At 45.3% G+C, this 23,346-nt stretch overlaps 2 protein-coding genes across 2 annotated transcripts; both read left to right on the forward strand.

Annotated features, from left to right (window-relative positions):
- Nucleotides 1-1,152: 1,152 nt before the first annotated feature.
- On the forward strand, nt 1,153-6,199 carry LOC138096002 (cationic amino acid transporter 3-like). The gene is made up of 10 exons (XM_068992039.1): nt 1,153-1,525; nt 2,085-2,243; nt 3,535-3,712; nt 3,903-4,015; nt 4,187-4,409; nt 4,561-4,700; nt 4,802-4,904; nt 5,294-5,478; nt 5,677-5,843; nt 6,113-6,199. The coding sequence occupies exons 1-10, from the start codon at nt 1,153-1,155 to the stop codon at nt 6,197-6,199; spliced, it is 1,728 nt and encodes a 575-aa protein (XP_068848140.1).
- A 10,090-nt stretch (nt 6,200-16,289) lies between these two features.
- On the forward strand, nt 16,290-22,829 carry LOC138096938 (cationic amino acid transporter 3-like). Its single transcript, XM_068993169.1, has 11 exons — nt 16,290-16,662; nt 17,237-17,395; nt 18,233-18,410; nt 18,614-18,726; nt 18,895-19,117; nt 19,294-19,433; nt 19,538-19,640; nt 21,315-21,511; nt 21,711-21,877; nt 22,144-22,252; nt 22,708-22,829. Exons 1-11 carry the CDS (start codon nt 16,290-16,292, stop codon nt 22,827-22,829), a joined length of 1,884 nt encoding a protein of 627 aa, XP_068849270.1.
- The last annotated feature ends 517 nt before the right edge of the window (nt 22,830-23,346 follow it).

Raw genomic sequence — 23,346 nt, forward strand, 5'->3', positions numbered from 1 at the left:
GAGCCCAGAAGCTAGTAAGTAGTACTATAGGTGGATTTGAACCAGGAGAGCTGGTTGAATTCAATACAAAAATCACTATCTTCATCCGCTCAGCTCATACCAAATAAGCATCTACTGTGCCAAGTTCTGTGTTGGCAGCTTTTGCTTCTGTGGGGCAGAAACCTTTTCTTTCCAGGCTCTTTGCCCAGTCTAATAATCAAGTTGACATAAGTCAGATGAACAAGTTTAATTTGCTATGTATTGGAACCCGATAAAAACTCAAAGGCACAAAGACAGTCAGGCAGGTGAGGCTTATACACTCCAGTAAGTGAAGGAAGAAGGGTAGGTAGGAACCTGGGGCTTCAAACAAGAGGAAGAGAACCCACAGGAAAGATGGGAAGAGCCAACACTTGATGAACAAATGTTTGCTATTCCATGCAGGCAAGTCTTTCTGAGATAAAAATGTGTCTTTGGTAATAGCTCTCCTCTAGGTATAGGCCCCTAAACTACGTTATGTTGAGCAGTTAAGGGGAGTGGCAAGGAGTTTCAGTCTGCTGGGTCTTCATCGCCTTCAGCTCAAAACTATCCATATTCCAAAGGGGCACAATTGGGGGGGAGATGCAATCCACTCCACCTTTCCACTAACTCTTGAAAAGTAATTTAAAATTAATGACTGTGCGGCGTCCTTGTTGCTGCGTGTAGGCTTTCTCTAATTGCGGTGATCAGAATTACTCTCTAGTTTTGGTGCGCAGGCCTCTCATTGTGGTGACTTCTCCTGTTGCAGAGGATGGGCTCAAGGCACAGAGGCTCAGTAGTTGAGGCTCGCAGGGTCCAGAGCACAGGCTCAGTAGTCGTGGTGCACTGGTTTAGTTGCCCCTCAGCATGTGGAATCTTCCTGGGCCGTGTCCTCTGCGTTGGCAGATAGATTCTTAAACACTGTGCCACCAGGGAAGTCCCTTCCAGTAACTTTGAAACTTGTTAAAAGGCTTCTTTATGTTTGAAGAAACCAAGGCTCAGAGATGGAGAACTTGCCCGAAGTGTCCTTTCATCACCTGCCCCCCATCACTCCATTGCTCCATGGAATTGGACTCCCGGGGCCAAGGGCCAATGGACATTCTTCATGGCTTGGTGTCTTCTTCCTCAGCAGATCACAGCTCCTCAACTCCACCCAGGATGCGGTGTCAGGACCCCCGCCAGTGTGGTCAGAAGCTGATCCGCAGGCAGCCCCTGGAGCCCAGGGAGGAGTCTGAGATTCCCGTGAGCCGTCATCTGAACATCCTCCACCTGGTGGTCTTGGGTGTGGGCAGCACCCTGGGGGTTGGCGTGTACATCGTGGTTGGAGAGGTGGCCCTGTTCGTCGCTGGGCCAGCGATCATCATCTCCTTCTTGGTGGCCGCCCTGTCTTCTGTGTTGTCTGGGCTCTGCTATGCTGAGTTTGGGACACGGATAAAGTGGACCAGTTCTGCGTATCATTATAGCTACATCAGTGTGGGAGAACTGTGGGCTTTCATCGCTGGCTGGAACCTCATACTGTCCTATGTCTTTGGTGAGATGATGGCTGGAGAAGGTGTGGGGTTGAAGACCGGGAAACTAGGAGTGGGATTTGGTCTTCAGTCATTCATGAGCACTTTATCATCCACTTTGTGAGGCGAGGAGAGTAATAGTGTTAGGAAAACTCCACAGCTTCATTCTACTCAGCTCTCCCCTGCTTTCCTTAAATGATAGACCGAGAGCCCAGAGGGAAGGGAACCGTGGGGAGTGGGTGAGAAGGAGGCATGGCCCACAGGCTCATTCCCTCACCATACTGAAGTCTCTGCTCTGCTTTTTCCTTCATGGAGTTTCCATTAGCACTGGATTTAAAATTTTAATCCTTATCTCCCAGACCTCTTGTTCCCTCTTCCCTGTTTCTTGCATAACATTGATCTCCCACTAAAACACTTAATAATTGACCCAGTTTGTGAATCATCTGGGTCTACCCTCCCCACTTCATGAAAATAAATTGTTTGACATTTGACATTTTGTAAATTTCCTCCCCAGATACATCCCATGGTGCATAGAGGGATTCAATTCACGTTTATCAGTGAATATTTCTTCTCCTGCTGCAGCCACTGCAAGTGTGTCCAAGGCCTGGAGCTACACCTTTGATGGCCTGATCGGGAACCACATCTCTCAGGCATTACAGAGAGCCTTCTCTCAGTACATGCCCGACTACCTGGCCCGCTACCCAGACTTCATCGCCCTGGCCGTGGTGCTGCTGCTCACAGGTGAGATAGGGGTCCAGATTAGGATGGGAAGAGAGGGGTGTGGCGGAGGAGCTGAAAGGCTTGGGGTGGCAGAATCACGGGGGATTGGGACTTGGAATAAAGGCCTGGGATATGGCTTCCCTGGCAGCTCAGTGGTAAAGAACCTACTTGCCAATGCAGAAGACGTAGTTTCAACCCCTGGGTCAGGAGGATCCCCTGGAGGAGGAGATGGCAACCCACTCCAGTGTTCTTGCTAGGAAAATCCATGGACAGAGGAGCCTGGTGGACTGCAGTCCATGGGGTCGCAAAGGGTTGGATGCAACTGAGCAACTGAGCACACAGGCACAATCCATCCCCCAAGAACAGTCTGGGGTATGAGAGACAGGAAGGCAAGACACAGACTGTTGCTCCCCACTCTTGGAACTACTGACCTTCTAGACCGGAACAGCCTTCAGTATTGGGGGCTGTCCTGTCCATTGTTGTTGTCGTCAGCTCCTAAGTCAGGGCCAGCTTTTTGTGACTCCATGGACTACAGGCTTCCCTGTCCTTCACCATCTCCCAGAGTTCACTCTAACTCGTGTCCATTGAGCCAGTGATGCCATCCAACCATCTCATCCTCTGTTGCCCTCTTCTTTTGCCTTCAATCTTTCCCAGCACCAGGGTCTTTTCCAATGAGTTGGCTCTTCGCATTGTAGGACTTTCTTAATTTATATATCTGGCAATTTATCATTGCCAGATATATAGGATTCCTTAACTTTCCTCACTAGATACCATGTCTATTTAGATACTATGCCTATCTCCCAAGTAGTGACAATGACAATCAAAATGTCTCCAGACATTGGCAAACATCCCTAGGGCACAAAATCAACCCCCATTGAGAATCAATTTACTTGGACAAGTTTCTTCCTCTGTATTGAGACCAAAGGTGTGTTTTTAATTGGGAAATAATTCACATAGCATAAAATTAACCACTTTACTATCTTCAGTTTTATTGAGATATAATTGGCATGCAACATTGTGTAAGTTTAAGGTGTTAGGTGTATATACTGTGAGATGGTTACCATCTCACAATAAAATTAACCTTCCGAAAGTATACAATACCATGGCACTAAGCACATTCACAACGTTGTACAACCATCACCTCCATGTAGTTCCAAACATATACAACAAAGGAACCCCTGCACCCACTGAGCAGTCACTGTCCACCCATGTGTCCCAATCCCACAACCTCCAGGCCCTGGTAAACACCGGTCTGCTTTCTGTCTCCATGGATTTGTTATTCTGGACATCTCATATTCTGTTTTCCCCACAGGGGCACTTGCTCTGGGAGCGCGTGAGTCACTTCTGGTTACCAGAGTGTTCACAGGCATCAACGTCTTGGTTCTCATCTTCATCATCCTCTCTGGCTTCTTTAAGGGAGACCTGCACAACTGGAAGCTCACAGAACAGGACTACACATCCATCACACCTGGATCGGGTGGCATTTCTAGGTTAGGGTGGTACCCTTGACCTTAGTAATGCATGGGCTGAGGGTGCAGAGCTGGGACTAAAAGACCTGGGCTGATGGATTCAAATGTTGGGAGTCTGGAGCCCAGGACTTGTGGTATTAACTGAGGATTCCCATAGAGATGGCTGAACACACCTCACCCATGTTCTTCCTCGTTCCTTCTCTCACCATAGCTTGGGTCCTCTGGGCTCTGGAGGATTTGTGCCATTTGGCCTTGGTGGAATTCTCCGTGGAGCAGCAATATGTTTCTATGCACTTGTTGGTTTTGATGCCATTGTCACTAAAGGTAACATGGTCATTGCGTGTCCCATCAGAGGTTTGGGGACAGATTGGGCTGCCCCGTGGGCACAGGGATGGGTAGAAGGTTAGGCTTATTTTCATGGTACAAGAAGGAAAGGGATTTTGTGCTTTCACCCCAGTGTGCTTTCCTGACCCAGCACCTTCATCAATGTTGCAGAGCAAGAAGCCCTGAACCCTCGTCGTTCCATCCCCTGGAGCATCTTGATCACCATCTTCATCTGCTTTCTGGCGTACTCTGGAGTCTCGGCCGCGCTCACCCTCATGGTGCCCTACTACCTGATTCACCCTGAGAGCCCCTTGCCGCAGGCTTTTCTCTACATCGGCTGGGACGTTGCCAGATACGTCGTGGCTGTTACCACCCTCTGTGCTCTCACATCCAGGTCAGTATCATGGTCTTCTCCCCGTCTACGGTCAGATGCTCAGGTTGCCAACAATTTGGGATAGAGAGACAAGAGATAAAGACACCTTACACCTTGTAGACCAGAAAGCAGATGCCCCAGTCTGTCCTCATGTTCCTCTTTTTGCCTCCAGGCTCCAGAGCATCTTCTTCCCCATACCCGAAGTGATCAGGGATATGGCACGTGATGGGCTCCTTTTCCGGAAACTTGCCAGTGTCTTTGCTCGCACAAGAACCCCCATCATGGCCATCATGTCTTCTGGAAATATCGCAGGTGGATAACGAAACCCACTCCCTCTTTGATCAACTTCCTTAGCTTGGGTATTTCCTCCAGTTTTTCCCTCCCTCCACCATCTTGTTTTGCCTTCATTCTAGGGCTCTTGGCATTGCTCTTCAAGTTCAGTGACCTTGTGGACCTCATGTCAATTGGGAATTTGCTTGTTTACTCCCTGGTGTCTTTCTCTGTGCTTGTCCTCAGGTGAGACTCCACTGCACCTTGACTGGGGTCTCAGACTCGTGGGGATTGATGGGGAGGTAGTCATCTTCTGCCTTCATAAACTGAAGTGAATGAAATTCGCTCAGTCGTGTCTGACTTTTTGCAAGCCCGTGGACTTTACAGCCCATGGAATTCTCCAGACCAGAATACTGGAATGGGTAGCCTTTCCCTTCTCCAGGGATCTTCCCAAACCAAGAATCAAACCCAGACCTCAACATTGCAAACACCTTTTAAATGTCTTTTTCTAAATCTGTCTTCAAGCCACCTTCTAAATGTCCTTCTATGCTTAAGGCAAGAGAGAGGTGGAACAGGCTGCCTAATGTTGGATGAGCAGGGCTGCTGTTAACACTGCCTTAATATCTCTAATTCAGGTACCAACCAGAACAGACTTTGAGCAAGAAGGAGGAAATTGATATTTCAAGATATGAAGCAAGTCCTTCAGAACCTGTACCTGAAGCAAGAACCTCAAGGATTCTGAAGACTCTGTGGTTCCCTACCAGCACCATCCCCACTCTGAAATCTGGCCAGATTGTCTATGGATGTACCTCCCTGCTTGGTGAGCAGTGGAATTTCTCTTTGGTCATATTCTGAGACTGACAGGAGGTGGTGGGAGTGTGTATTTTGTCAGTTGAGGAGTCTTGGAAATACGATGGCCCTTCCTGAGATGGGCAGCCTGGAGTGGGGGGGCAGTGAGCCAAGGTCCTGACATCTTTGGCTTCTTGAGTCAGCCTGTTCTCCACCTTGACCCTTGCAGTTCTCCTGCTGACCATCCTGAGTGTGATCCTGGCCCAGTGGTCCAGCCAGGTGTTCTCTGGAGACCCTGGGCTCACAACAGTGGCTGTGCTGCTGCTGCTGCTCATCACTGGGGTCATGGTCATCATCTGGAGGCAGCCCAAGGACCCAGCTCCTGAGTACTTCAAGGTAGGTGACCTTATGTGCCTAAACTGTTCACCTTGAATGAATGAAGTCTGCAGGCTTTGAAGTCTAAATATCCTTTGCTGCCCTAAAGAATATAAGTTGCTAAAATAAACAGACCCTTCCCTGATCCACACTCAGTGCTTTACATACACAATCTCAGTAGGCGCTGAATGCACAGCCTGAAAAGGACTGGAGTCTCCCACCCACGTGGGGTAGGGTCTCCCTTTCAGATGTCTGGGGTGTCTTCAGAAATTAACTGACTCTGCCCACAGGTCCCTGCTCTGCCTGTCCTCCCACTGGTGAGCATCTTTGTGAACGTTTACTTGATGATGTTAATGACTCCGAGGACTTGGACCTAATTTGGCATCTGGAATGCCATTGGTAAGTAGCTTTCTGGGATAGAGGCCTCTTGGGTGACTGAACCCAATCCTGTTCCTACCACCTCTCCCCCAAACTGTGTCAGATGCCATAATAGGAGCCCATTTTGCATTTGTAAGTGAGGAGAAGCCCTACTTTCCCTTCTCATTTTCTCATTTCTCTACTAGGATTTCTCATATACTTTGGATATGGGATCCGACACAGCCTGGCAGGGAACAATCATCGATAGCCACCAGCCTCCACCTCCCAGACTTGACGAAAACATCCCTGATGCTGAGCCATCTTAACCACAGGAAGTAGATGCTGTGTGGAATCCCTCTGGGTCCTAAAGGATCTTCTGTTTCAAGGGGCACTGTGAGCCTCTATGGACTGTGAAGGCGGATGCACTTAGACCCCTGTATTTTATTGTTCATGGACACAGTGACTGTAACATTGCATAAATGTTAAATAAACTTTTCAAAATTGTGTCAAGTGCAGCAAGATGAATTTTTACAAAAAACCAGAATGTAAGCAGCAACCAGAAGAAATAAAATACTCACCTGCACATAAGAAACTCCTCCTCCTGCCTCTTTCCGGTAAAAACACCAGGGACTCCCACATGGCAAGGAAATTCAGGTAACAGTATATGTGTCCAGTATTGCACTTGAAATATTAGGACACAAATATATTGGAAGTAAAACGGAAAGAACAGATACATTGTGCAAACAGTAACACGAGAAAGCTAGCACGGCTGCATCAACATCAGACAAAGCTGACCTTAAGGAAAAGAGAGTGATAACAGAAAAAGAGGATCCTTTCATAATGACAAAGGGATATGCTCATTCGTGCCTTTCCTCTGGCGTTATTGAAGTATAGTGTCAATAGTGAAAATAATCATTTTTCTTGACTTTTCTGTCTCAGACTCTTAAAGCTGCACAGTAGAGTTAATTGGGAAAAATTCTTACCTAGGAAAAAATCTGCACTGACAGAGGTGGGTCAAGGGGGTGTGAAGTAAGGGTTTGTTGATAAATTTTGGGTGGAACTGAAAAATAGGAAATGAAACTGAAAAGACAAGTTTGTCTGTTGCAGGACAGAATGCTTGAAATGGAGATTATGAACAATGAAGACAGCGGTTATAATGAAGTAGAGGATTGGTTGTGGGGTTGAGCAACTGAAATAGAGTGAAGGAGGGATGAAAGTCAGGAAACTGAGTAGCGGGCTTCCCTGGTAGCTCAGTGGTAAAGAATCTGCCTGCCAATGCAAGCAGATCAAGACACAGGTTCGATCCCTGGTCCAGCAAGATCCCACTTGCCACGGAGCACCTAAGCCTGTGCCACAGCTACTGAGCCTGCACTCTAGGACCTGGGAGCCATAACTCCTGAAGCCTGAATGCCCTGGAGCCCATGTTCTGCAGCAGAAGAAACCACTGCAATGAGGAGCCTGTGCACCACAACTAGGGAGGAGCCCCTGCTCATCACAACTACAGAAAAGCCCATGCAGCAACAAAGACCCAGACAGCCAACAATAAACAAAATAATAATTTAAAAAAAGAAACTGAGTAGCAAGTTATTAGGTGAATTAAAACTAGATGGAGCAGGGGGCTTCCCCACTGGTCCAGTGGTTAAGAATCCAGCCTCCAATGCAGAATACATGAGTTTGATTCCTGGTCAGGGAACTAAGATCCCATATGCTGGGGGAGGGGGTTGACTGAGCCTGCCCACCTCAGCTAGAGAGAAGCCTGCCGCAGGGAGAGTCTTCACGCCACAATGAAGGACCCCAGGCGCCACAGCTGAGACCTGGAGCAGCCAAATAAGAAAAATAGTAAGTATATTTTTTTAACTAGATGGAGGAGGTTGAACAGAAGTAGGAAAATCACCAAACTGAGAGCCGTGATGAAATTAAAGGCGTAGGATCCGAGTAACGGAGACTGAAACTGTTGGGAAAACTTTGGTGGAAGAGGCTGACCTCACCTGATCATCACGCTTCCCTTACTTCCGGAACAACCGGATATCCTGTGCTAGTCCGCGCGCTGTGATAGGCAAGACTCGCTGAAAAGCCGCATCGCAATGTAGCCAAGCCTCCAGCTCAACCACCAGCTCATAGTGGTCAGGAGGGATAGATCCGCATTTCAAGTGAAAGCGCCATTAACTGAAACCAGAATGTGGGTAATTCTCCAGGAAAGAGACTGGTGCATTTTCATAACTATTGAACCAGGGGAATTCCCTGGTGGTCTGGTCATTAGGGCTCCATGCTTCCACTGCAGGGGTTGCGGGTTCTGTCCCTTATGGGTGAACTAAGATCCCACAAGCTGCACAGCGCAACCAACAAAATAAAATAAGTGATATGACCCAAACTGGAGATTCATTCATTAATCAAGTACTATCACCCACACAAGCATACTGTGGAAATATCTCTGGTTGAGTCCAGACAACCCAGTAAAAAGAACTGGCAATAAACGGAGTCATATACAAATTTTTTAGTTTCCCTGTGCACTCTACTCAGTGTGCAAAAGCATTCTGTAAAAAAATAATGTACATACCTTGATTTTTAAATATTTTTTAAAATGTGGTAAACATTAACTTCAGTAGCCACAAATCTTCAATTTGAAAAAAAAAAAAGAAAGAAAGAAAGAAAGGGAAAAAAAGAACTATTATCTGGAAAGCACACAAAAAACAAGTTATGGCTGTACTTGTGATTGTATCTCTACATAGTAAGATATGGAAGTATATATGTAAAATCAACATGCATAAAATATGTATCTATCTAGGACATATGTATTAAATATATATTTTTATTGTTTTCTGTTTCTATGAAATTCACTACATGTAGGTGTCTTGTATTTATATTTGCTAAATCTCTCACCTCTTCGTTTCTGTGTATACTCCCTGCGTTCTAATCCTCTTCTTATGAAGACATCAGTCATACTGAGTTAGGATCCATTCTAGTGACCTCGTTTAAGTTTAATTACGTCTTTCAGGCCCAATGACTAATACAGTCACAGTCTGTGGTTCCTGGGGATTAGGACTTCAACATATGAGTTTGAGAGCAGGGATATGGATTCAGCCCATCACATTTTTGACACTATTTTCTTCCCAGCAGCCAAAATAGTGTCTGGAATACAGAAAGTGTTCAACTATATTTGATGAGATATGTGACAAAAGGCACATGTACATATAATACTTTATGTGCTCCCAAACAGAGAAAATTTTATTTAGAAGTTGTTATCAAGGGGAATGCACAGTATTCGTTTCGGAAAAAAATATTTGTGAAACTAATTGAAAAGAAAATGAGAGTTTAAAGCTAGATCTAATCTATGAGCTATGGTCTTTCCAGTAAATCATGTACGAATGTGAGAGTTGGACCATAAAGAAGGCTGAGCACCAAAGAATTAATGCTTTCAAATTGTGGTGCTGGAGAAGACTCTTGAGAGTCCTTTGAACTGCAAAGAGATCAAGCCAGTTCATCCTAAAGAAAATCAGTCCTGAATATTCATTGGAAGGACTGATACTGAAGCTGAAACGCCAATACTCTGGCCACTTGATGCAAAGAACTGAATCCTTAGAAAAGACCCTGATGCTGGAAAAGACTGAAGACAGGAGGAGAAGGGGATGACAGAGGATGAGATGGTTAGATGGCATCACTGACTCGATGGACATGAGTTTTAGCAAGCTCCAGGAAATGGTGACGGACAGGGAAGTCTGGCAAGCTGCAGTCCAAGGGGTCACAGAGTCGGCCACAACTGAGCACGCATGCAACACAACACATGATGAAAGAAGCCCATGTACATAAAAAGCTCTTACAGATCAGCTGATCAAAAAAAATGTTCATTAAAAAGCTCTTCACTTCAGTTCAGTTCAGTTCAGTCGCTAAGTTGTGTCCGACTCTGCGACCCCATGAATTGCAGCATGCCCGGCCTCCCTGTCCATTACCAACTTCCAGAGTTCACTCAAACTCACGTCCATCAAGTCGGTGATGCCATCCAGCCATCTCATCCTTGGTCGTCCCCTTCTCCTCCTGCCCCCAATCCCTCCCAGCATTAGAGTCTTTTCCAATGAGTCAACTCTTCACATGAGGTGGCCAAAGTACTGGAGTTTCAGCTTTAGCATCATTCCTTCCAAAGAAATCCCAGGGCTGATCTCCTTCAGAATGGACTGGTTGGATCTCCTTGCAGTCCAAGGGACTCTCAAGAGTCTTCTCCAACACCACAGTTCAAAAGCATCAATTCTTCAGCGCTCAGCCTTCTTCACAGTCCAACTCTCACATCCATCCATGACCACAGGAAAAAGCATAGCCTTGACTAGACGGACCTTAGTCGGCAAAGTAATATCTCTGCTTTTCAATATGCTATCTAGGTTGGTCATAACTTTCCTTCCAAAGAGTAAGCATCTCTTAATTTCATGGCTGCAATCACCCTCTGCAGTGATTTTGGAGCCCCCAAATAATAAAGTCTGACACTGTTTCCACGGTTTCCCCATCTATTTCCCATGAAGTGATGAGACCAGATGCCATGATCTTCGTTTTCTGAATGTTGAGCTTTAAGCCAACTTTTTCACTCTCCTCTTTCACATTCGTTAGGAGGCTTTTTAGTTCCTCTTCACTTTCTGCTATAAGGGTGGTGTCATCTGCATATCTGAGGTTATTGACATTTCTCCCGGCAATCTTGATTCCACCTTGTGTTTCTTCCAGTCCAGCATTTCTCATGATGTACTCTGCATAGAAGTTAAATAAGCAGGGTGACAATATACAGCCTTGATGTACTCCTTTTCCTATTTGGTACCAGTCTATTATTCCATGTCCAGTTCTAACTGTTGCTTCTTGACCTGCATATAGGTTTCTCAAGAGGTAGGTCAGGTGGTCTGGTATTCCCATCTCTTTCAGAATTTTCCACAGTTGATTGTAATCAAAGGCTTTGGCATAGTCAATAAAGCAGAAATAGATGTTTTCTGAAACTCTCTTGCTTTTTCGATGATCCAGCGGATGTTGGCAATTTGATTTCTGGTTCCTCTGCCTTTTCTAAAACCAGCCTGAACATCTGGAAGTTCATGGTTCACGTATTGCTGAAGCCTGGCTTGGAGAATTTTGAGCATTACCTTACTAGCATGTGAGATGAGTGCAATTGTGGAGTAGTTTGAACATTCTTTGGCATTGCCTTTCTTTGGGATTGGAATGAAAACTGACCTTTTCCAGATCAACAACAACAAAAAAATCCCATGTACATAAAAGGCTCTTAGAGATCAACATTTCTTCAGGGCAGAAGAAATGATTAGACCTTTTTTCAAGGTGGAAATACAGATGGCCAACAGACAGATAAAAACAGGCACATGCTCTATTGAAGCATGGTTTCCAGCACAGTCTTATACCTCATCCAAACAAAGCACATACATCAACATGACAAGGTGTGTTCCTTCAAGGCTTCAAAAAAGAGACTTAGTACAGAGACAGCAAGAGAGCAGTTCCCTGGTGTCTGGTAAGGGAACTTTATCTCACAGGGAGTGTTAACATGGAGGCCATGAGAAGGGAGTTATTCATCCTTATCTTCAAAACAGACGCTTTTTACCTCAGTGGTTAAAGCAGATGAGCTGTGAGGGTTGGACAGGCAGTCTTAATTCACACACAGTTCAGGCTGAACCATGGATAAGCCAAAATGACTTCTCCATTCCTCAATATGTGAACATCTTCTCCATCACAAGCAGAAAAAAATATTAAAACCATATGATCCAGAAATTCCACCTCTGAACCTATACCCAGAAGAGTTGAAAGCATACTGTGGAAGAGATATTTTTACACTCATGTTCATAACAGCATTATTCACAATAGCTAAAACATGAAAGCAACCCAAGTGTCCAGTGACCATTAAATGGATGAGCCAGTGTGGTAGGTACCCATAATGGAGTGTTATTCAGTATTTAGCTCAGATGGTAAAGAATCCACCTGCCAATGCAGGAGACCTGGGTTTGATCCCTGGGTATGAAAGATCTCCCTGGAGAAGGGAATGACAACCCACTCCAGTATCCTTGCCCGGAGAATCCCATGGACAGACTATGGGGTTCCAAAGAGACGAACATGACTGAGTGACTAACACACACACAAACACACAAGAACTTCCCTAGTGGCGCAATGGATAAGAATCCTCCTGCCAGTGCAGGGGACACGGGTCTGATCCCTGGTCCAGGAAAATTCCTCATGCTGTGGGGCAATCTCAGTCCACGAGCAGCAACACTGAAGCCCATGCACCACAACAAGAGAAGCCGCTGCAATGAAAGGTCCATGACTGCAACTAGAGAGTAGATCCACTCACTGCAACTAGAGAAAGCCCACGTGCAGAGCAAAGACCTAACAACCCCAAAATAAATCAGTTCGTTTTTTAATGGTAAAAATATGCATAAATCTAGTAGACATTGTACTGAATAAAATAAGCCTGACAGGAAAGAACAGATATTGAATGATTCCACTTAAATGAAGTACCCATAGTGGTCAGATTCATAGAGGCAGAAAGAGGAATGGTGATTGCCAGGAACTGGGAAAGGAGAAACGGGGAATTGTTTAACGGGAATGGAGTTTCAGTTTTGCCAGACGAAAAAAGCTCTGGAGTTTGGTTGCACAAAATGTGAATGTACTTAACGTAACTGAACTGTACTCTTAAAATGGTAAATAATATGTTATGGGTACTTTACCACAATTAAAAAAAAAAAAAAACCAACCTCTCAGAACCACCTCCTGAGGGTAACCACATAAGTGTCAAGAGCTGATAGCAACACTATTCCCCACCCACTCAACCCCATCTGCACCCCACATCCCAGGGGTAAAGGCTGTCTTCTGTGCTCAGGACTCCCCGCTTCGGTTCTTGGAGATGGCTCAGCTCCAGCCCCACACGGCTTAACCTCAGCCTCCCTGACTGATCCAGTGCTCCAGGCTCTGCTCCAGGGATCCAGTAAGTCTCGGGTCACCCTCTCCTGTAGGAGACTGGGCGATGGGTTCACATCTTCCTAAAGAGACCTCGGCAACCCCAGAGTGCGGGGGGTCAGCCCGGCTCCTGACTGAGGGTAGAGAGACCCATTTTCTAGATGAAAGCTGGGAGCTGTTGTGTTTGTGTGAGAATCGGTTGGGATTTAATCAGTTCCTGGAGATTCTAAGACTTTTTTTTTTTAATTTATTATTAACTAGAGGATAATTTCTTTACTGTGTTGTGTCAGTTTCTGCCATCTAACCGCATGAAACAATCATGAGTATACATATATCCCCTCCCTCTTGAACCTCCCTCCCTCCCACCCCCATCCCACCCCTCTAGGTCATCACAGAGCACCAGGTTGAGCCCCCTGTGTTGTACAGCAGGTTCCCACTGGCTTCCTATCTTACATATGGTGGTGTATATATGTCTACACTACTCTCTCAACCCGTTCCACTCTCCTTCCTCTGCTGTGTCCACAAGTCTGCTCTCTGTGTCTGTGCCTCTATTCCTGCCCTGCAAATACGCTCATCAATACCATTTTTCTAGATCCCTTGTGTATGTGTGTTAATATATGGCATTTCTCTTCTCTTCCCGACTTACTTCACTCTGTATAACAGGCTCTAGGTTCATCCACCTCAGTTTAAATGAACTAAGACTCTTCTGACTGGTGCTCAAACAATATCAAAGATTCCCCTTGTATAGGGTTTATGGTGTGTGGACCACTGACGTCAGTCCCGTGTAGTGTTGATCACTGTATCTGCAGGTTTCTCCTCTATGGATGCCCAGGTGGCTGCAAGGGACTTGACCATCCATGGATTTTGGTATCTGGGAGGAGGGCTGTATGGTGATTTATAGTAAATTAAGTCACCATTGGGTTTGTTAACCCAATGTGAAGCTGGCTCTATTATTTATTATCGGCAGTAATTTTAAAATATGGTAGTAAATTATATATGTTATAAAGTTTGCCATCTGAACCATTTCTAAGTGTACAGTTCAGTAATGTTAAGTATATTTACATTATCATGCAATCAGCCATCAGGACTCTTCTCATCTTATAAAACTAAAATTGTTTTATAGTCATCATATTTGAACAAGAGGAAATGGAGGTCCATAGAAGTAAATGACTTCTCCAAAGACACAGAGATGATGGTGAAGCCAAGATTCTCATCAGAGTTTTCTGGCTGTTTGAATGCTTGTTCTTGTAGCCAAAACTCAGCCTCTCTTCACTGATGCCCAGTAGATGCTTGGAGACAGAATTCTGGATGAAGTAGAAAAGAGAAGAGTTTATTGCTTTGCTGGGCAAAGGGAGCCACAGTGGCCTAGTGCCCTCAGTGCTGTGTGTCTTGCCCTGGACCAGGTAGTGAAGAGTCATAGTGTTCAAGGAGCTGGCTGTGATCAGCTCATGAACACTCTTCTGATTGGATGGTGGTGAGGAAATTGGAAGTCAGCATCATCAACTTTCTGGTTCCAAACAGTCTGGGGTCTCTGTACTTGTGGGTAGCATACAGCCAACATCTTCCACGTGGTGAGGATTTTAGTATCTGCAAAACACTCCAAAGGACATGACTCAGAGTATTATTGTGATCCTTGAGGAAGAACTTTATCAGCTAAAGTATTATTATTTTGTCTTGCCTGACTGTTTTCATTCTGCATTTTCTCACTTCTCTGATTAAATTTATTCTTTGAGGTTTGTCTACAGATAAAAGGCAGGTGGAGGACATGGATAGGGGTCTACTTTGGGAAAACCTCATAGAGTCCTGCTCAGTTACATGCTTAATCCAAAACACTAAACTTGGACTTTGGAATATCACAGACAGAAGCCTGCAGATGGTAACTCATGGTCACTGGGTCAGCCTCACCCTGCAGGGCTGGGTAGTGAGGAGACATTCCATGCCCCAAAAGAGAGGACACAGAGTCCTGTCATTTATTTTTGCTTCTTTCCCCTCTGAATAAATATGTGCTTTTATTCAATTGCTCTCAAATATTTCATGTTTTCTGGACACTTCTCTTTTTTTTATTATTTTCATGTCAGAATTTAGTTGATTTACAATGTTGTGTTAGTTTTGGGTGTACAGAAAGTGATTCCATGATACATATATCCATTCCTTATCAGATTCTTTTCCCATCTAGGTTATCATAGAATACTGAGTAGAGTTCCCTATGCTATACAGCAGGTCCTTGTTGATTACATATTTTATACATATGTAAGTGTGGGTATGTTAGCCCCAATCTCCTAATTTATCCCTCCCCCCTACCTTTCCCCTTTGGTAACCACAGGCTTTTCCCCTAAGTTTCTGTTCTGCAAACAAGTTCGTTCATATTATTTCTCAAATTCCACGTAGAAGTGATATCATATAATATTTGTCTTTCTCTATCTGACTTCGCTTAGTATAAGCACCTCACATATATGTATATAGATGTGTGCACATACATACATACTCATATATGCCTATCACATTTTATTTATCCGTTCATCTGTTGATGGATACTTAGGTTGCTTCCATGCCTTGGATATTATAAATACTGTGACTACGAACATTTGGTGCCATACAGCCAAGGTTTTATATTATTATTCAGTCAACAACTCGTGTCTGACTCTTTGCAGCCCCAAGGACTGCAGCACACCAGGCTCCCCTGTCCTCCACTATCTCCCAGAATTTGCTTAAATTCATGTTCATTGAGTTGGTGATGTTATCTAACCATCTCATCCTCTGCCACCCCCTTCTCCTTTTGCCTTCAATCTTTCCCAATATTTTATAATAAATATAAATGTCATAAGACCTTTAAAATTATGAATCCCTATGTGTTGCAACTGAAATTTAAAAATATTGTACGTTAACTATACCTCAATTAAAATAAAAATTTAAGAAACCTTCCGGGGTGTTCCTGGTGGCCTTTTGGTTAGAATTCCAGGTTTTCACTGCCATGACCCAGGTTCAATCCCTGGTCAGGGAACTAAGATCCTGCCAGTCATGAGCCTGGCAAACAGAAAGAAAGAAAGGAAAAAACTCTCATGATTCTTACCCACCCAAGTCATAACAACTAAGCAGTTACTGTGTGCCGGGCCCAGTGCTGGATGGACACTCCTGATGGCTTGGTGTCTTGTTTTCACAGCAGATCACAGTTCCACAACTCCATCTAGGATGCGGTGTCAGGATCTCCGTCAGTGCGGTCAGAAGCTGGTCCGCAGGCGGCCGCTCAAGCCCAGGGAGGGCTCTGAGGGCCGCATGTCCCGTTGTCTGAACACCCTCGACTTGGTGGCCTTGGGTGTGGGCATCACCCTGGGAGCTGGCGTGTACATCCTGCCTGGAGAAGTGACCAGGAACAAAGCTGGACCAGCGATCGTCGTCTCCTTCTTGGTGGCCGCCTTGTCTTCTGTGCTGTCCGGGCTCTGCTATGCCGAGTTTGGGGCCCGAGCCCCTGGGTCCGGTTCTGCGTATCTCTATAGCTACGTCACCGTGGGACAACTGTGTGCCTTCGTCACTGGCTGGAACCTCTTACTGTCCTACGCCATCAGTGAGATGATGGGGAGGGGAAAGGCGTGGGAGTTGAGATGAGGAAACAAGGAGTGGGGATTAGGGTCTTCAACTCATTCATGAGAACTTCATTATCCACTTTGCGGGGGAAGTAGGTAATGGTGGCAGGAAAAAGGCACAATTGCACTGTACCCGGGTCTATTCTTTCCTTCAGTGATGGACTAGGAACCCAGAGTAAAAGGAACTGTAGGGAGTGAGTGGGTGGGAGGGACGCATGACCCAGAGGCTCATCCCTTCATCACATTGAAGCCTTTGCTCAGCTGTTGGCTTCATGGAAGTTTTCTTTACACATCAGCTTAAAATTTCAGTTCTTACCTTCCAGCCCTCCTGGTCCCAATTTCCTGTTATCTTTTCTTGCAAAATACCGATCTCCTAACACTCTGAGCAGATGAGCTGTTTTGTGAATCAGCTGTATCTTCTCTCCCTATCCCGTGAAATGAAACTCTTTGAGATTAATTACTTTGTCTGCTCCCCTCCATGACATACATCCCCTGGCACATGGTAGGGGTTCAATTAAAGTTTGTTCATGAATATTTCTTCTTCTGCACCTGCAGCCATTGCAAGTGTCGCCAGAGCCTGGAGCTCCACCTTCGACAGCCTGATTGGGAACCACATGTCTCGAGCTTTAAGAGGAACTTTCCCACTGCACGTGCCCTCTTTCCTGGCCAAGTATCCTGACTTTCTTGCCCTGGGTGTGGTGCTGGTGATGATGGGTGAGATGGGGTCAAAGATAGGATGGGAAGAGAGGAGAGTGGGAGGGGATCTAGGGTGGGAAAGGCTTGGGGTGGCAGAATGGTGAGATAATTAGTACTGGAAAGGATTTGTGATATGACAGAGAGGAAAGCAAGACAAAGACCGTAGTTTCCCACCCTTGGCACTGCTGACATTCTCGGTAGGAACATTCTTTAGTCTGAGGGACTGTCTTGTGCCTTGTAGGTTTTTTTTTTTTTTTTAAGTCATTGTCTGATGATTGAATGTCCTTTATTTATGAGACAGTTGTGAAGCCCATATCCAAAATCGTGACAACTGGAATGTCTCTAGACATCCCCCAAATTCCCTTGGGAGATAAAATTTCCCCAGCTCAGAATCATTGATTTCAAATGACAACTTTCTTCCTCTGCACCAAGATCAAACTTCTTTTTTTTTTTTCAATTGAGAGGACATTCATCTAGCCTCAAGTTAACCATTTCACAGTTGCTCCCAGCTTTGAGACATAATTGACAGGCAACATTGTATGAGTTTAAGGTGGACACTATGGTGATTTGATCGTTGTGAGTGTCATGTGACACTGTCCACAATAAGAAATTAACCATCTTAAAGTGTATAATTCAGTGGCACTTAGTACATTCATGATGTTGTACAACCATCACCTCCATCTAGTTCCAAACAGGTGCATCACCCCTAAAGGAAACCCTGTACCCACTGATCACTTACTGACCATCTGTCCACTCCCACCCTCCACAACCCTCAACCCCCAGCAACCACTAGTCTGCTTTCTGTGTCTATGGATTTGGTTATCTTGAATGTCTCATATTCCATCTCTCCCACAGGAATATTGGTTCTGGGAGCCCGTGAGTCAGCACTGGTTAACAAATGGCTCACAGGCATTAACATTTTGGTTCTTGGCTTCATCATCCTCTCTGGCTTCATTAAGGGAGACCTGCACAACTGGCAGCTCACAGAACAGGACTACACACTGGCTGCAGCTGGATCCAATGACTCCTCTAGGTTAGGAGGGGACCCTTGTCCACAGTAATGCATGTCAGATGGTATGGGGCTGAGAATAAGGTGGGGACTAAAGAGATCTGGGGTGATGGGTCTAAGTGATGGGGGTCCTAGGGGCCAGGACTTGTGGTGTGAAGGGAGGAGTCCAGTAGGGATGGATGAACTCACCTCACCCATGTTCTTCCTCATTCCTTCTCTCATCATAGCTTGGGCCCTCCAGGGTCTGGAGGGTTTGCACCTTTTGGTTTTGATGGGATTTTCCAGGGAGCGGCAACGTGCTTCTTCGGGTTTGTTGGGTTTGATGCCATCGCCACTACAGGTAACATGGTCATTGTGCTTCCCATCGGGGGTCTGGGCACAGGCTGGGCCGTCCTCAGACATAGGGATTGGGAGAAGGTTACCTGCTTTTGAACATGGAGGAGGGAATTTGATTTTGTGCTTTCACCCCGGCATGTTTGCTGACCCAGTATTTCCTCCCATCTTGCAGGGGGAGAAGCCCAGGATCCCCAGCGGTCCATCCCTTTCAGCATCGTGGTCTCACTCTTGATCTGCTTTTTGGCGTATTTTGGTGTCTCAGCGGCACTCACCCTCATGGTGCCCTACTACCAGATTCATCCTGAGAGCCCCTTGCCGCAGGCTTTTCTCCATATTGGGTGGGGCCCTGCCAGATACGTCGTGGTTGTTGGCACATTCTGTGCTCTTTCATCCAGGTGAGTGTCAAAGTTTTCTCTCCATCTACAGTCAGATGTTCAGGTAACCCATCCCTTGTTATTTGAGAGACAACATGAAGAGACATCTTACTCCACCTCAGGTAGACTACGGAGGAGAACCTTCGGTCTGTCCTACTTCTCCATGTTCTCACCTGTGCTTCCATCATCTCTTCCAGCCTCCTGGGTACCATGTTCTCCATGTCTCGAGTGACGTATGCGATGGCAGATGACAGGCTCCTTTTCCAAGGACTTGCCCAGATCCATCCCCGCACACGCACTCCCATCATGGCCATCTTGGCTTCCGGAACTCTTGCAGGTGTGTGAACAAAACTCGTTCCTTCTTTGATCAATGTCCTTAACTTGTATGTTTCCAGTGGTTTCTCATTCTCTCCCCACACCTTGTTTGTACCCTCATCCTAGGGGTCACAGCATTATTCTTAGAGTTCAGTAACCTTGTGGACCTCATGGCAATTGGGACCCTGCTTGCTTACTCCTTCGTGGTGATTTCTGTTCTCGTCCTCAGGTGAGACTCTGCTAACACCTTGACTGGGGGTCTTGACCTGGTGGGGATTGATGGGGGAGGTGATCATCTTCTATATCCATGCCACTTTCTAAGTGCTGCACTAGGCTTAAGGCAGGAAAAAAGTTGATGGAGCCGTCTATGTTGGGAGACTATGGGCTGATGTTTTTAGGTTGGTGCAAACGTAATTACAGTTTCCAACCGTGAATTTTAAATGGAATTTAAATTTTCATGGTGAAGAATTGGGCCCTTTCTATTGACCAATGCCAGCTGCAGGCATTGCAGATTTCAGTGCATCTCATTGATTTGCTGAGCACACTTCTCAGATGTAATGGTTTCACCAGGATTCAGAAAACTGTAGTGGATCAGACCAGCAGCAGACCACCAAACAGTGACCCTGATCTTTCTTTTGATACAAGTGCTTTGGAACTTCTCAGTCCAACCACTGAGCTGGTCATCACCAGTTGTCATATAAAATCCACTTTTCATCACATGTCACAATCCAATCAAGAAATGGTTCATTGTCGTTGTTGTATAGAGAAGGTGAAACTTCAAAATGACAATTTAGAAAAGCTTTTCAGTCAGCTCATGAGTCACCCACTTATCAAGATTTTTCACCTTTCCAATTTTCTTCAAATGTTGAATGACCATAGAAGGGTCAGTGTTGAGTTCTTCAGAAACTTCTCATGTAGCTGGAAGAGGATCAGCTTTGATGATGGCTCTCAATTCAGTTCAGTTCAGTTCAGTTCAGTCACTCAGTCGTGTCAGACTCTTACCGACCACATGAACCGCAGCACGCCAGGCCTCCCTGTCCATCACCAACTCCCAGAGTTCACCCAAACCCATGTCCATCAAGTCGGTGATGCCATCCAACCATCTCATCCTCTGTCGTTCCCTTCTCCTCCTGCCCTCAATCTTTCCCAGCATCAGAGTCTTTTCAAATGAGTCAGCTCTTCACATCAGGTGGCCAAAGAATTGGACTTTCAGCTTCAACATCTGTCCTTCCAATGAACACCCAGGGCTGATCTCCTTTAGGATGGACTGGTTGGATCTCCTTGCAGTCTAAGGGGCTCTCAATTGGTCATTGTCAATTTCCAGTGGCCAGCCACTGTGCTCCTCTTCTTCAGGTCTCTTATCTCCTTTGCAAAATTTCTTGAACCACCACTGCACAGTACATTCAATAGCAGTTCCTGGGCCAAATGTATTGATGTTGCAAGTTGTCTCTGCTGCTTTATGACCTATTTTGAACTCAAATAGAAAAATCACTCAAATTTGCTTTTTGTCTAACGTCATTTCTATAGTCTAAAATAAATATTGGGCTGGGGAGGGAGGTGGGAGGGGGGTTCAGGATGGGGAACACATATACACCCATGGCTGATTCATCTCAATGTATGGAAAAAACCACTACAACATCGTAAAGTAATTAGCCTCCAATTAAAATAAATAAAATTTTTTAAAAGTTATTGATGAAAAACAGAATGATTGAAATGGAGATTTCAATTGCTGTTTATTTTAACAGCAAATTTTTAAAAAAATATAATGTGCATAAAATGTTGTATAATATAGCTACATTTATTTAGAATGTATTCCAATATCAAATGGTAAATTTCAACAGTGTAAAAACCACAATTACTTTTGTTCCAATCTAATAATATATCTTTAATACCTCTAATTCAGGTACCAACCAGACCAAAATTTAAGCAAGAAGGAGAAAACAGAAAATGAAATTGGCACTTCTGAACGTGAAGCAAGTCCTTTGGAATCTGTACCTGAAGCAGGAATCTCAAGGATTCTAAAGAGTCTGTGTGACCCTATTAGCACCAACCCCACCCGGAAATCTGGCCAAATTGTCTATGGATGTGCTTTACTGCTTGGTGAGCAGTGGGATTTCTCTTTGATCATATTCTGAAATTGGCAAGATAGGGTGGGAACCTGTGTCTTTGGCTGTTGAGGTGTCTTGGACATATGATGGCTATTCCTGATATGGGCAGCCTGGGGAGGGGTGTGACCCAAGGTCCTGATGCTTTGGTCTTCTGGAGTCCAGCCTGTTCTCCTCCTCCTTGACCCTTGCAGTTCTCCTGCTGATGATCCTGACCATGATACTGGCTCAAAGGTCCAGATATGTGTTCTCTGGAGACCCCGTGTACACCACAGTGGCTGTGCTGCTGCTGCTGCTTATCATTGGGATCACGGTCATCATCTGGAGGCAGCCCCAGAACCCCTCTCCTCTTACATTCAGGGTAGGTGACCTTATGTGCCCAAAGTGTCCACCCTGAGTGAAGGAGATCTGTGTGCTTTAGGTCTAAACAGCCTTTGCTGGACCAGGGAAGAAGGGGAGTTGCTAAAACCAGTGGACCTTTCCCTGATCCACTCTTGGTCCTTTACACACCCAACCTAAGTAGGCACTGCACACACAGCTGCGATTGGACTGGAGTCTTCCCACCCCAGTAGGGTCTCCCTTTCCGACGTCTGGGCTGTGTTCAGGGATGAACTGACTCTGCCACAGGTCCCTGCTCTCCCTGTCCTCCCACTGGTGAGCATCTTTGTGAACGTTTACTTGATGATGCAGATGACGTCTGGGATCTGGGTCCAACTTGGCATCTGGAATGTGATTGGTGAGTGGTTTTCTATGGAAAAGAGGGTTCTTTGTTAATATTTATTTATTTGGTCACATTGGGTCTTAGTTGCAGCTTGAGGGCTCTTTGTTGTGGTCTGTGGGCTTCTCTCTCGTTGTGACGCACAGACTCCAGACCATGTGGGCTCTGTAGTCACAGGTAACTGCTGAGTTTTGGCATGCGGTCTCAGTGCAGGCTTAGTTGCTCCAAGGCAGGTGGGATCTTAGTTCCCAGGCCAGGAATTGAACTCAAATCTTCTGTATTGGTGGGCAGATTCTTAACCATGGAACCACCAGGGAAGTGCCCCAAAGAGCACTGTTGAGTGACTGAACCCAATCCTCTTCCTACTATCCCTCCCCTCACATTGTGTCAGATGCCATAACAGGAAACCCACTGGGCATTTGTAAGTGAGGAAAGAGCCTACTTTCCATCTCACTGTCTCATTTCCCTCCTAGGCTTTGCCATATATTTTGGATATGGAATCCAACACAGCCTGGAGCAGAACAATGGGCAACAGCCACCAGCCTCCACTTTCCAGGCTCTTGATGAAAACATTCCTGGTACTGAGTCATCTTAACCAGAGGAAGCAAATGCTGTCTGAAATCCTTCCAGGCACTGGAGGATCTGCTGGTTCAAGGGACACTGTGAGTCTCTATGGAATTTAAAGGTGATAGGCATTTAAAGCCTGAATTTATTGCCAGCAGACAAAATGACTTTTATGTTGTAAAATTCTCAAGCAAACTTTTCAAAGCATGATATACATACAGAAAAGCACATGCTTCCTAAGTGTGCACCAAGATGAATTTTCACAAAGTACAACAACATTACCAGCAACCAGAGGAAGAAATAAAATATTAACCTGGCACATGAGAAACAAGTTCTTGTGCCAGAAGTTTGCTGCTTCTGGAAGAAAACACAGGTAACTGTATATTGTGTTGAGAGTTGCACTTTAAATATTAGGACATAGCTATGTTGGACATAAAAGGAAGGAAACAGATACACTGTGCAAACAGTAACACAAGAAAGCTAGGGGAGATATGGTAATATCAAAGTAGATTTTGAGAAAAAGAGAAATAATAACAGATGAAGTGGAT

The sequence above is a fragment of the Capricornis sumatraensis genome, chromosome 20 (genome assembly GCF_032405125.1).
Source record: "Capricornis sumatraensis isolate serow.1 chromosome 20, serow.2, whole genome shotgun sequence".
Taxonomy (NCBI): domain Eukaryota; kingdom Metazoa; phylum Chordata; class Mammalia; order Artiodactyla; family Bovidae; genus Capricornis; species Capricornis sumatraensis.